This window comes from Haplochromis burtoni, unplaced genomic scaffold, assembly GCF_018398535.1.
Source record: "Haplochromis burtoni strain Fernald_Lab_line unplaced genomic scaffold, NCSU_Asbu1 Contig_1342, whole genome shotgun sequence".
Lineage (NCBI taxonomy): Eukaryota > Metazoa > Chordata > Actinopteri > Cichliformes > Cichlidae > Haplochromis > Haplochromis burtoni.
The window spans coordinates 39,241-53,658 of NW_024583703.1; the positions used below are offsets into that span (position 1 = coordinate 39,241).

Sequence of the window (14,418 nt, forward strand, 5' to 3'; positions counted from 1 at the left end):
TGTTCTTCATGCACAAAAACACTTTACAACTCCAAAGACACAAAGAAGTGAAATGATGTCGTTGTGATGGTCTGGCTTCACACATCTGGGAGTGTCAGGGACTCTTCGTTTACTTCTGCACAAATTTTTTTTTTTAAATCACGTGTGCTCTGGGCTTTACCAGCTCACGTATCCACGCCTCTTTTCACACTGATTTCTCAGCAGACTGAGCAGAAGTCAAAGCTGCTGCGAGATTTGAAGTAGCTACTCTGAAGTATCAAGGCTGGATTTTTGGAGCACGAGAAAATATCTGCAAAACTCCACCAAACAGAGGCCATAAACCTCTGGCAGCTTTCTGTTAGTTAGTAGATAAACTTGCAGTTTCACTCTGTCAGCTAAAAAGTACAAACATCCTGCCGGCATTGCCAAATAAAAGAATCGAAGAACACAGATACACGTTTGTCAGGAGGAATTTTTGACTCCTATAGAGGCACTTTCTGTTTCTGCACTCAAGTCAAACTGGGTCATAAATGGAGTGCAGTATGAACCTAGTTTTCTTACTAAAACACATGGTAAGATGTTGAATGCTTTTTCATCCTTATAAAAAAAAATTTACACAAAGAAACAGAATGACTCTGTTTGAGACGAACAAGCTGCCTGCATAGACGGGCTCAGTAAAAGATGTCGATAGTTCGATTGGAGAGATCATACATGCCACTTCCGCTATAGCTGAAAATTCACAGGACATTTATAAACAACAGTGATTCCCAAAGTGTGGGCTGGGGCCCCCTTGTGGGCTACAGAGGTACTGCAGCTGGGCTGTAATACTTCTATTAGAGCTCAAAGCTATATACCGGTACTTATTAACTTATATTTATTTATTATCTATTAATTGATGTATATAAAATTTGAATTAAAACTGGTACTAGGAAATTATTAGTTTATGATTTTATTCATTACTCTGACCTAAATAGAAAAAGAGAACACATTAGACTGGTTTTGTTCTCTTTACTCTGGCTTCCATTACGTTTTAGAATTGATTTCATTTCACTGACTTTTAACGCTGTGAGTCGTGACGCTCCTGCCTAAATGTCTGATATTTTTGAACCCCACGCTCCCTCTTGCAGCCTGAGATCATCTAATCAAAGGCTGTTGGTGGTCCCACAAACACGTTTTAAGCCTGGAGGAGAGTGCTGCATTCAGTCATTGTAATGATAATAATTATCATTATTATTATTAAGTTTACTGCTCTTTTATTCAAGATTGTCTCTTAGTGGCAGGTGGGCCACACATTGATTTTAACACTTTACATATGAGTGCGTAGGATGAGCATTTTATAACAGCCTGTGTGGTTTTTGCTTATGTAAGGAAATACATCAGTTTCCCTTGTATTTTGATTTAAGTGAAGATCCTAAATTGGCCCCACTCTTGACTTTGAGCAAGGCTAATCTGTGCTATCCCCACATGAGCACAGTCAGATATAATACAGGCTTTTACTCAGGAGCAGGAAGGCTAAAAGCTGTTTAATGTCTGATCTAACTGTGTCAGACATTTGCGTTCTCATGTGCATGGATAATATCTAGAAAACCTCAGGTCTGTGTGCATGTGTAAAAGTGGTTAGAAAGCAGTGCATTAACATGTGTTTTGTCTCCTTGCATAGCTGCTCAGTCCATCCAGACTCCTCTCCATATCCAACAGTGATGTCGGCAACTCAAATACAAGCTCTCTCAAAGTGATTCCTTCATCATCAACATCTGCATCCACAATCCACCAGCTCAACAGCAACATCTGGCAGCTGTGCATCCAACTTGAGGGCATCGCCTGCTGTGCTCAGGCGCTGGGCCGCGATTTCCGTCCCTTGTTGATGACCTCGCTGTATCCTGTGCTGGAGAAAGCTGGTGAGGAGACACTGCTGGTCAGCCAGGCGGGACTGAGCTCCATGTGGGACATCAGTAAGGCCTGTGGATACGCTTCCCTCAAGGAACTGATCAATGAGAACTCTGACTACCTGCTTAATGACATTTCACTCAACCTTCAGAGGCTCAGCCAGCATCCACAGGTAGTTATGTTTTTAACCCAAAATGGACACAGAAATGACTGCTGGAGGATTTACCTGATTTCCTCCTTTGTCTGCTTAAGCCTGTGCTGCCCTGAGCTTGTACTGTATTTCATTATAATCCTGTCTTGTTGGCCAGGCTCCACGGGTGTTGACAGTTATGTTGACTCACTCTGACTGCAGCCTGCTGCCGCTGGTCGGGGACATCGTTCAGGATGTGCTGACGGCTCTGGATCTCAGCTACGAGCGCACAGCTGCTCTTTTCTGCTCTGTGCTGCACGCGCTCATGAAGGCACTGGGTAAGATTTCAACAGTGATGTCAGCTTGAGTCTCACATATGCTGGGAGTCAAAGAGGACAAGGAAGAAAATGTAACTCGTGGCATGCTCTGCCACATTTTTTTAATGTTGCTTAACTTTATGTTTTCTGCAGTGCCTTTCAAAGTTTCTACCAAGGTGTACATTTCAGGATGTATAATTTGCTCGTTATCAAATTATCAGTATCTTTGGAAACATTTAATACATCGTGATGGTTTAAATGCTGAGTTGTTTTCTGCTGTAGAATTAATATTCATAATAATACTTATACAGCGGCACTATAGGTGTTTGCAGTTTTACAAGCCCTCACAGTAAAAATGTATAAATTAAATCTCCCTAATAGTCTCTTTCTAAAAAAACATCAGCGTCTGTGTCACACTGATTTGATCAGCTGACTTATTTTATTGTAACCAAACCTATGTTCATATTGTTGTCTTGTTTTTCCTTTAGCGAGGTTGTTTCCTTCCACTTGTAGCAGGACCAGTAAGTCTACCAGCTACAGGCAACGCTCCAGTGACCAGGAAGACCTCAGCATTCGCCAATTCCTGCTGAATTACTGCAAACAGAAAGAACTGGCAGAGGGCATTGGAATAGAGGATGATTATAACACTGAAGACCAAGGTAATAGGTCTGTCTAAGGGCCAGTGGAATATAAGCTATAGGTTGTAGTGGTGATTATTTTAGATTCAGAGTGTAGAGGAGATGGATCATTGTAATTAAGAGTCATAGAAATCTGAACTTCACTGCTAAACTGGCGGTCTAACTGTACATGTGCTCCATTGCAGAAGTCCCTCCCACTGAGTGTGAGGATGTTGAAGATACTGGTAGTCCTGATGTGAAAGCAGAGCTTCCCTCCCACCTCAGCATCACTAAGGATGTTATGGAGCGCTGCATTCATCTGCTGTCTGATCCCAGCCTCAGGCTCCGACTCAAGGTACTGTATCAGTAGTTTTATGTAGAGTCAACTGTTGGACTAATAACAAAAATAATCATTCTTGTGAAGGTAGGACCGCCAGCGTTGGTACAATTCATCCTGTCAGAACTGTGTGGAGGACTGTTCAGTGGTGTAATGCTCATCAAGGAAAAACATTCAGTCTGGTCCAGGAGTGAAACAGAAATAAGTCTGTGCTGAAGTCGTGCCTGCTCAGGAGTTTGGGCTCTCAATGAAGACCTCAGTAATTAGTTTCAGCTCACATATAATCAGGATCAAAACAGAGATCATTGTTAGGTGTGTTGTGCGTCTTTGTCTTTAGGTACTGGACGTGCTGGAGTTGTGCGTTCAGGTGCTGAGTGAGAGGGAAAATGAAGTGCTGCCTATGGCTCATCGCTGCTGGCCAGCACTCCTGCAGAGACTCACAACTGATGACCCATTAGCAGTCCTCAGAGCCTTCAGGGTAAGTAAAACAAACCTCTCTTTTCATTATGTGAGTCAAAATTATTCAAGTCTTCTTTCGTTTTTTAAACTCTTTATAGTGAAAGAATGAAAGATGCTGCCCAACAACAGGCTTATTTCATTCAGAAATAGTTCTATTATTTTCTTTTTTGGGTTGTAATGTGAAGACTCTTTAAACTAACATTTCTTCTATCAGCACAGAAAGATCACTGTGTGGATGCCTTCTTAGAGGCTGCTTTTCAAACTGTCTCAGAGAATCACAAAGTAGGACTTTGTGATAAATGAAGCTGATAGTTTTTTGTGATCTTTGGTGCAAGTGTCAGCTGATTCAACTTGTCGGTGTAAATTAGGCTACTCGTCAGCTCCTGTCATCAGCTGGAATATTTTTAAATTTGTTATTCATGTTTTCATTGATGGACTGACAAATTCAGACACGTTAAGTCTGTAAACAGTCATTTATTCACTCAGAGCTGCTGCTGGGAAATTGTTTCATCAGCTACATGCAGCTTTTGGATATATACGAGTTTTGTAAATACTACAATTCATCCAGGAGTACACAATGGGAAGGTTTTATTGAATTTTGACAGCTTGCTGCTTTTGTACATTACATTTTTGTACATTACATGCCAGGTGCTGTGCGTGCTGGGTGAAACATGTGGGGACTTTGTGAGGAGGAGGGTCTCTAAAGAGGTTCTGCCCAAGCTGAGCGCCTCTCTGGCACGGCAGGCTCCGATCAGCGCCAAGGCTGGGCCTGTCTACACACACACCCTGGCCTACAAACTGCAGCTGGCTGTATTGCAGGGGCTGGGCTCACTGTGCCAGAGACTGGATCTGGGTAAGAGAATAGAGACACAGTGCTCACAAACAGCACAGTTTCACCAAGACACAACATAGTGCATCATCCTGTAGAACTGTACCTGGGCTCTGGCAATGATCAAAGCAGCCACAACATGGACAAATCAGAGCAAGACAACTATTCTTAGTATGACGCCTCACTTTATGGAGATTGGTGCAACATGAAGCCCATTTATGTAAAAATACATTGAAGACAGATGACCTCTTATCTTTATCTAACCTCTTTTCAGCTGTAATATTTAACTGAACACAACGAGAGCAAAGAGCTACCAGGATTTTTTTGGCCTACTGTTAAATGCCCCCTGTTCAATACTTTACTTTTTCTTTTTACTTTTTCTCTGTGCTGTTTTGATCCCATATTTATTTTGGGTAAATACATGTTATCTATCTTATTGAAGCCTATTTGATCACAGGGCTGTAACTTTCTTGTAGGAATCAACTTTATGATTTATAAATGAATGAGTTATAGTCAGCTTTCTTCCTGTGAGTGAGACAACAGCAATACAAGTTTGTGTCTGTACTTTAGTACAGAGATGAAGATGTCTCTATACTGAGGTTAACAAATTAGGTTGTTAGCCTGATTTGACATTAAAGCTGTGTGTGGGGAGATGAGTCGTCAGAAAAAGCCAAAGAATTTATTGAAGCTCCTTCACCACCAGGTGGCAGTCTCGTATAACAATGAAAATCAACCATTGGTGTCCCAGCATAAATCAGGGCATCTCTGCTTTATTATACAAACCTTAAACAGTTTGACATCCTAAACGCATGACGGTGATGTTATTCCTAAAAATGCCTCTTCACTGTGGCAGCTCTGTCATTCAACATATGTTAACCATGACTTTGATGATACGGACCACAGCCAGCTGTGCCAGCAGGATGCTGCTCAGGTCCAAACTGCACACACAGCTACGACTGCAAGCAGCTCTTCTTATACCCAACTGAGAAACGTGATTGTTCAATCAGCGAATGCGAAGCCATTTAATTGATAAGATCAGAGAAGTTGTTGTTATTTTTGCTTACTTTGTGCTCAACATACTTCCATTAGCATGTTGAAAATATTCAAGGCCTGCAGGCTTCTGCCATTGCATTCCCAATTATGCAATTATGAGCTGCTTGTGTAATTTTTGGTCACCTGCGCAGTGTGGAGGTGAACTGAGTGACAGAGTGAACATCACAAATATCACACCCTCCCACTGAGGTTCATCGCTGACAGAGGAAAAGAGTCACAAAGGTGACAGAGCTGTCTGCAGCCTTTCCAGAGCCAGCGTTACATCTAACAGTGACAAGGACTGCAGTGTAAAGACAATTGTTTCATTTTGTAAGAAACTGTTCCTTTAAAATAGCTTACGGCACTTTTTGTACTGCAAACTCTCTCGTACAGTGTAGTGTGCAGATAAACAGGCACGATACACGTTGTGTGTTTGAGATGCTCTTTGTGATTATTCTGTGAAGTCTGTTTCAGTATGGTCTTCAGGTCACAGGGGGTGGGACAAACATGGTTTTAAAAAGGAGATTAACCAGCAGTGGTGAGGGAGACGTGGTATGTAGTGGGAGTGGGCAATTTCAAGAATAAATGCTCACCTGGACAGGCAGAATTATTGTTGGTAAGCTTTAACGTTCTGACCTCTCAAAACTGCTGTGAAATCCTCCCTGAACCACCTCAGCAGTTTTACTGAGCTCACTAGTTATCAGAGGTAAAGTCCAGGCTTGGTCTACTTTTTATACTCTTTCATATTTTTTCCTAGTTCCTCTTCTTTCCCTCCTCCCTTCTTATCTTTATCCCATATTTTTGGAACCAGTAACATATCTTTAAAGGTTTTGTTCTTTTGGATATAAAAGTGTCATTATGTGCACGCACTGGACAAAATCAGAAAAGAAGCACTCACAACAGTACCCATGTATGTAGTGAAGCCTGGAGCTGCACATGTAACGTGCCCCACTTACCTCACATCCTACTGCACCACTGCCTGCTGTTTCAGCCCATCCACCACCCCAGCATCCACCTGTATGCTCCTGGAGTAACATATTTGCAGGGAGTGATCCACCCGAAGACCAGGCACCGAGCTCAAACTGTATTCTGCTGCTGTGATTAAACAATGAAATTAACTTGGCTTTGTTCCATTTCATTCTTTTTTATTTTCTTTTACAAGTTGATTTCTGTTGAAATTTCTGTATAAAATATAAAAGTATTACAATTGTTATATGAATAAAATATAGTAAAAATGTCCTGTGTTTGGTTTTCTCAGCTGAAGCAGACCTAGATGTGGTTTGTGAAGCCTGTCTACCCTACCTGAGCTCCAGACAACCCATCAGACTGCAAGAAGCCTGTTTAAAGTAAGTCTTTATTAAGGGCCGCTGTAGTCTTGGAAAGTAACTAAATCCTTCATTTAGTTACTAATGTGTTTGAGTGTTACACACAGACAGAATGCCATAAATGAAAACTGTACCATCCAGTTGACATTGTATTGCCATGTTGGTCATTAACAGCCACGTAACATGATTTATCAGTAAAATCTGAATTTAAATTGAATGCTCAACATCATATTTGGAGAGGTGCTGGGTGTTACAGAACAAAAGATGACTTCAGGAGTCATTCATTGTCTCTGAACACTGAATATGAAACAAAGCACTGTGGCTATAGCTTTTGTTTCCTGAAGGAGAGGAACATGGGACCTGAGAATGGAATACCTCAGGAATAATCAGGTTCCTGCATGTTCTGGGTAAAGACACCAGTATTTGTGACTTTAAAGTATATTACCTGTAATATAAGACTTTTAACCCTTTGCTGCAAACTTTAGTAAATCAGTTTGTGGGCCTGATTTAAATATCACCCTCACTCATTTTGTCCCTTGAGAAAGAAGTTCCAGAAATACGCAGATGTAGTTCTGCAGTTGTGGCTAAAACCAATAGGAGCGGCTAAGCTAACTTACAATAGCTAGCAATCCCAACTTGGCAAAAGTGTTCCTAGCCAGGTAAAGAGGATAAAAAGTGAGAATGACTGTGATGAGGAGTTTATATGTGGCATATCATCACAGGTCAGTTGCTTTACAGGCGTGAATAGAAGTGTCTTCAGGACATGTAGGGCCGTGATCTCCCAATACTGTGTGTACGAATCTGAAAGGGAACTCGTTTCACCTTTACACTGGCATCTGATGCAAAAAGTGTGCACTGTGAGACCTACAGTAATGTAAAGGACAGGTGGAAGTTGTGAATAAAAAAAGCAAATAAATAAATAAATAGCTCAGAATGCAGTATGCAAGCAGCCTTTTATAACTCACATCACTCTGAATTATTGATCTAAGTGTTTGGGTAGCAACATGGCAGCCACAAGTAAAAACACACGCTTTAATATATTTAAGTATTTTCCTGCTTGGAGGTGATTTAAAAAACAAACCTGAAGAGAAAGGCAGTGTTGAGTTAATGAGCTTATAGTTAAACTGTTGGTTTGCATGTTAAAGCCAGCAAAACTCGTTCAGTCTGTCACTTTGGATTATAGGAAGGTGTTTTCCATACAATAGATATTACGTACAAAGCAAAACACAGCTCAGAACTAATCCTGTTCCCATGTTTCTTTCCCTTTCCTGCACAGTGTGTTCCGACACTTAATCCAGGTGGATCCGGACACCTTCTGGTTTACTCTAAATGAGCTGCACTGCCCGTCCTCTTACATCCCACACCACCCCGACCTCCTGCCGGTGCAGCTGAACGGCACGGGCAGGCCGAGAGACGAGTTCTCGGACAACGTGTTCAAACTGCTCAAGGAGGAGTTTGGCTCCGTTACTGAGACAGTTAACTAGCCAGTCAGCTAATGAGCTGCTGCTTGATGAAATTGACTCATCTCACAAATGGACAACTTATTGAACCGCGACTCCAACAGGTCAATTAACTGAAAGAAATCTGTCAGCTGTGCCAAATAGTTGATCATCTAGCTCTGTGGAATTAAGAGCTACTCTGTAATTTACAAAATGTTACTTAGTCATCACCTTCATTATCTAACCTCCTGGCTTCTGCTAGCCCACAATTAGTACTTACTGTACATTAACATTAGATGAAAATGGAGCTCTACTGAGCTATGTTTGATTAAAAAGAGAAAAAAACTAAAGTGTCTGACATTTTTGTCTCTTTCCTTATTTTCCCGAGGAGGGAATCTCAGCAGATGAATTCACACACATTTTTACATCATATGATTTGATTTGATATACCTTTATTAGTCCCACAAGGGGAAATTTCATAAGGCTGCCGACCTATTGCATGCAATGGCGGCACCATCTTACCCTCCGACCGTACATACATTACACAAAACATCACATGGGGAAGACAGGTCAGAGAGGTATAACAATGGAAAATGCACCACATGAGGAAAGATAAGGAGAAAAAAATAACTCCCCCCAGACTGAGCTCCAACAGGGAGATCAGTTTGAGAACAGAAAAAAAACACCTCTGCACATAGCACATGAAAAAACTCTTAATACACCAAAGAAACACATGACAAGCAACAGGGGTGGGCAAAGGGTGAGAGACAGCCGATTTAGACAGTACATCCGGGCCTGCAGTCTGTGCGCTGGTCTCCTTGATCCACCGTCAGCATCGGAAGGGAATAAGCGTCGAAGGCGTTTGGAAAGGGAGGGGGGATGAGTGTGTGTGTGTCCAGAGTTCAGCTGAGACAGTCCTTCGCCCTGCTAGGCTAAGTAAAGTCTTCCAGCCAACCCAGGTGGCCTTGCATGGAATGGGAAGGAACAGTCTAAACACAGTCGTTATCAGGGTGTTGTTGTTCGGCTCCAGCCTTGCGACCGCAGCTGGCGCCGAGAGGGAATCCGCATGAGGTGATGGTGCTTTTTACTTTAGTGCGAACAGCTCATATGAATTTCAAAGCAGTTCTGCAGTCCAACACTGGTCTCTCAATCTCCCGTTGGAGAGCCGCGAGCTTCGCCATACTTGCGTTCTGTGATGTTGTCATTCTTGTGCTCAAGGAGCCGATTCTGAGAACTCACGACAGTGTGCCTCCCCGAGATGTCATCCAATTTGCGCTCAGAGATGTTATTCCGAGCTAGCCCTTCCGAGATGTAACCAGTCTGCAGTCAGAGATCTTATTCTGAGTATTCACAGCAGCCGTAGCCTTTCCAAGATCTTATCCGTGCTGCACTCAATGAGCCCATTTTGAGAAACTCACGCCTCTTCCCATCGTTTCAATCCCAGCGGGCAGCTTTGTGGAGGTTTGAACAGCCGGTTCCGCTTTCTTAATTCTTCGATAAGTCAGGGCCAAGCCAGCTCCGATCAGCCAGAACCCTGTTACCATGGTTCCGAATAGGTAGATATCTTCAGCACTCAGGCTCACCCAAGCCCAAACTTCTCATTGAGAAAGGGGTGTCAATTGCATTCAGGGACCAGTTGATCCAATTCATAATTCCTCTTTTAGGTTTTAGAGAACAGACTGTGAGAGAGTCTTCCAGGGAAAAGTAATACAAAAAACACGAGACTAGACAAGGACATAAGCGGCTAAGCAGTGAAACTAAGGGAGAGGAGGAGAAGAGAAAAGTGCGACCGCCTTCGTCAAGAGCAGTGTGACCTTCTTGGCCAGGCTTGGGACCAGCAGTAACAGTATACTAGCTTTGGAAGCCCTGAGGATGGGTGTCTCCTCCACCAAGGAGCCACTAAGAACATACATGAAAATTGTATAAATACGGTTACAGCTGTTGATTGGGATTTACAGGAGTACAGTACAGGAGCCGGCATTGCCACATAAAAGATTTCATTTTTGCTGCTTGATGCAATGATGATGATGCAGTGTACATAAAGTTAAAAGATTACAGCTAATAAATCAAATTTCATTTCATTCAATTTTATATGTGTGCATGAGCTAACTTGTAAAGCCCTTTGGTCAGCTGTGTCGCCTTTAAACGTGCTATAGAAATGTCACTGGACAATGGAGAAAGGATAAACTGAACCCATTCATGGCCAGCTTGATCCAAGCGGTCCTCGGTAGCCATGACAACGAAGACGTCCCACAAATCCCGCTGGGCAAAACCAATGATGCACACCCTGCAACTAAATATGATCATCTAAGGGTGTTTACTCACTTTATTTCACTTCCACGATGTTATTTCTCTCTCCTACAGTTTACATAATCTGACGAATTCTGCAAATTAGTCGATGACGTCATTTAGCCACTTTTAATGACTTTTCGGAAAGTCAATACCGATTTTCCTTACTGAGAAGCTGGTAACACTGTTTGAAGCAGATACACATTGCCAGGGTTGTGGTTGGCACGGCTGACTGGGTAACACCTTATGACCAGCTAGTGTCAATAGCTGGTGACAATGAGAGCCTTTGGCGATCCCAAAGGCTGCTCCAGAAACGATTAAAGTATATTTAAAATATTTGTTCAGTACTTTTCCAAACCCCAGCAGCTGTCTGTTCTAAGTTTTGAGTCTCTACTAAAATAAAAAATAAAAGCATTGTAACCTGTTTGTTTTTGTTCAATAAGCAGCGTAGCTGTACACTATTATTATTAAGAGAGATTAAGCTTGTGTTTCTGTCATGCAGTGATTGTGCTTAACTGTATGAAGCTTATTAAACATTGTGAAATATATCACATGTAAAAGCCAATTCTGCCAAAGTGCTTAAAATACTTGTTTAAATATTTTATATCATGTGTAAGTTCCATCACAACCTGCTGTGGTTTTATTTTGAAATGTTTTTCTTATTGCAAGCTGCACCCAGTGTGAATGTAGAGATTTGTGAATTTCATCAGTAATAAATGTTTTTGGACCCTTTAAGGCTGAAAGCGTTTGTCACACTCATATCACAGACGTCTAACGTCATCTTGTTGGCCACACTAACTAAAGAACAAACAAACAAACAGCCCACCTGTAGCATTTCTACACATTGACCTCCACAGAAAAGTGTCAGTGTTAAAGGACCTACATGACATAAAGCAGGTCATTGTAATGTTGTTGCACACTGTTGCAGTAATGAATGTCCTAATGTGTATATTGTCAATAATAATGTGGATCCTCAAATTGCAACTCAGTCTGAAGAATCTAAAAACGGTGAGTCGAGATTTTTTACCTATTTTTTTGGAGAAATCATGGGTGACAATAAACAGGCAGTTGCTATGCTTCTATGTTTAATGATGATTACTTAACCTGACCTGCATCATTTTACACTCAGTGGTCACATCACATCTCACTGCTGTCAAAGAGTTCATTAACTTGGCACAGGTCAGCAGTCCTCCTCCACCGCTCTCTGTCCCTTCAGCAGGTCGATGCCAGCACTTTAAGCTCTTTCAGTCAGAAACCTTTGCTGACCAGCCAGTCCTTCAGCTCATATCGAAGTGACCTTTGACCTTCACGGTCATGGTGATCTCATTGACCTGTGTAAGCATCTCTTTCCCCATCACCTCCTTCAGGTACTGCCTCACGTCCTTCTCTAGAGCCCAAATGTCACCCTCCCTTTTCCATATCAGCGTTAATTTCCAGTTGCTATTGGTTACATCAGTGTAAATCAGGATGTCATGTCGGGAGCTGCAGATCATGTAGGGCAGAGACGAATTCGGGCAGATCCCGCAGTAGGCATCCAGCCTGATGGGGTAGGACCGGTGTGTTTAGGCAGAGTGGGGATCCGTGATGGTGGGATGAGCCGCTCAACAGCTGAACTCTTCACTCTTGGTAAGATGTTGAAACTGTTTTGGGTTCTAATCATAGGAATAGACAGTTTTTAGATTATATAAAAAACTTTAAATTGGTCTGAATTGATCATAATGGGAACAAGTTGTTGAAAAATCCTTCCTGAATACGCATCTGAACAGACCCAACAGAGCACCTCAGTAAAGGACTTTAAATTCTTATCACTACAAAATTAAATAACTGGGCAAAGGACAGATGCAACAATACTGATGATTACAACCTCACAAAGAAAACAGAATGTATGTTGTATCACTCAACACTAGAGGATATATTAGCTGTGTCAGTTGTTAGACTTGAAACAACAGCTTTAATGTCCACATTTTGACTTTAGTCTGTACAGTTTGTTCACTGACCTTCTGTCCCTCACTGACTCAAGTGCCTCCAGATTTGAAACAACTACAGTTATTCAATCCTGTGGAAGTAACGCTGGCTCCCAGCACATGATGACAATGACAATGAAGTCAATGACAGTTAACGAAGTGATTAAAGTTACTTAGTGACTTTTTAAAGAGCAGGAGCAGTTTGGGGGGTGGGGGTGTCTCTCTTCTGTGTAGTGAAGAAATGACGAGAGGATGTGAATCTCAGATTGGTTGTTTGTGATTTTAATGAAAGGAAGCCAAATTACAGTGCGGAAACACGAGAAAACACGGCGATGCAAGACACTTGCAATACTTTGGGAGGTCACTTCAGTGCACGCTATCCCTCAAAACTGGATCTCACAAAGCATACAGATGTGGCACATTTTACTACATATTGATTCCTACTGTCTTACTCTTTAAATTTTACTCCTGCACAGTCAGCGTGCAGCACGTATAATGTTGTTTTGCATGTAGAAGGACAATAAAAGGCTATTCTATTCTATTCTAATGTCATTTACAAACACTGAAGCAGCTGTGTATTTATGTGGAGCATTTTTAATAATTAGATTAACTAAAGATGATATTTCTGGACATTTTAAACCAGACGAATATCAACAATGTAAAGGATATTTACAGCATGCATTAAATTCATTGGACTGGATGCAGCCAATTACAATTCAAGTCTCCCATAAGAACTATTTTGTTAAATTTCAAATCAGATAAAAGCTTTGACAAAGAGTGTACTGCGTCACTAACACCTCAGAGCGTTCTGTAGCAAAAAAAAACAACTGTGACGTGCAAAGGTTTGGAGACCTCAAGATCGAGGGCCAGAAATTCAGATTGCTTACTCACTGACTCAGAGCAGGACATTTACAAGGAACTTGCTTCTGACAAATATTGCAGTACCTCCGCCTCTTTAGGTTTAGTCCTATATACATTATACCCATCTATACTTATAACCCTACTTGTAATAGATTCATCATCTGAAACAATAACATCTACATCAGTCCAATGTGCCCATACACGAAGCATATCCATCTTGGAACGTAAGCTACCTACATTCAGTTGAAAAAAAATCTAAGACCTGATCTAAATTTAAAATCAGCAGGTGTTAAACTCTGGAGTATCAGGACCAGGATTTGGTTTAACATTCCCAGAGATAAGAAGTAGCAGAAGAATGACACGCTTCTGCTGCAGTGAAAAGTGATTTTTGCAATCTTTCAACACGTTTGTCTCCTCCCTTCCTGACATGCTTCCATCCCTCCCTCGAGCTCTTTCTTCTCCTTCCGCTTGCTCTGCTCTCGTTTTTCCCCCCACACCTTGTCTTAGTGAATACTGTATGTGTGTCAGACAGTGTAATCCACTGAACAGTTTGGTTCATCTTTAGTTACATGGTTCTATCTTAATAAGCTATGTCTTATCACAGATTAATTTTCAAAAATATTAATGATTTAAGCAAGGAAAGGGCTACATGTCAACATACAACTCTTTATTTCTATTAATGTCTTACTTCATTCCTACCTGATTGACATGTTTAGGAATTGTGAGTGATTGGCTCACTGTAGTGGCAAAAGTTGCTACCAATCAAATTATGATATGTTAAAGTTAAAACAAAACACAACTGTTTTAGATATTATCTAATATACATTTTGTAATTATCCTTATAATTACAAAATGTTTTATGTAAGATTTAAGTTTTGTGATTTAAATCTGACATCACAAAAGTGTTTTGGGATTTAAATAATGTATTTTGTAACTGCAGTACACATAATACT

At 41.3% G+C, this 14,418-nt stretch overlaps 1 protein-coding gene and 1 pseudogene across 1 annotated transcript in view; one reads left to right on the top strand and one right to left on the bottom strand.

The window, feature by feature from the left end:
* The window catches only part of LOC102296807 (TELO2-interacting protein 1 homolog), a 15,128-nt gene extending 6,427 nt beyond the window's left edge, over positions 1–8,701 (top strand). The window contains exons 7-14 of the mRNA XM_005952134.2: positions 1,640–2,038; positions 2,175–2,334; positions 2,802–2,972; positions 3,137–3,285; positions 3,605–3,745; positions 4,375–4,579; positions 6,846–6,933; positions 8,189–8,701. Of these exons, the coding sequence (XP_005952196.1) occupies positions 1,640–2,038; positions 2,175–2,334; positions 2,802–2,972; positions 3,137–3,285; positions 3,605–3,745; positions 4,375–4,579; positions 6,846–6,933; positions 8,189–8,396 (1,521 nt within the window). The 3' untranslated portion in view covers positions 8,397–8,701. The remainder of the gene's footprint in view (positions 1–1,639; positions 2,039–2,174; positions 2,335–2,801; positions 2,973–3,136; positions 3,286–3,604; positions 3,746–4,374; positions 4,580–6,845; positions 6,934–8,188) is intronic.
* Positions 8,702–11,074: 2,373 nt separating this feature from the next.
* Positions 11,075–13,845, bottom strand: LOC121813261 (annotated as a pseudogene).
* Positions 13,846–14,418: the final 573 nt, after the last annotated feature.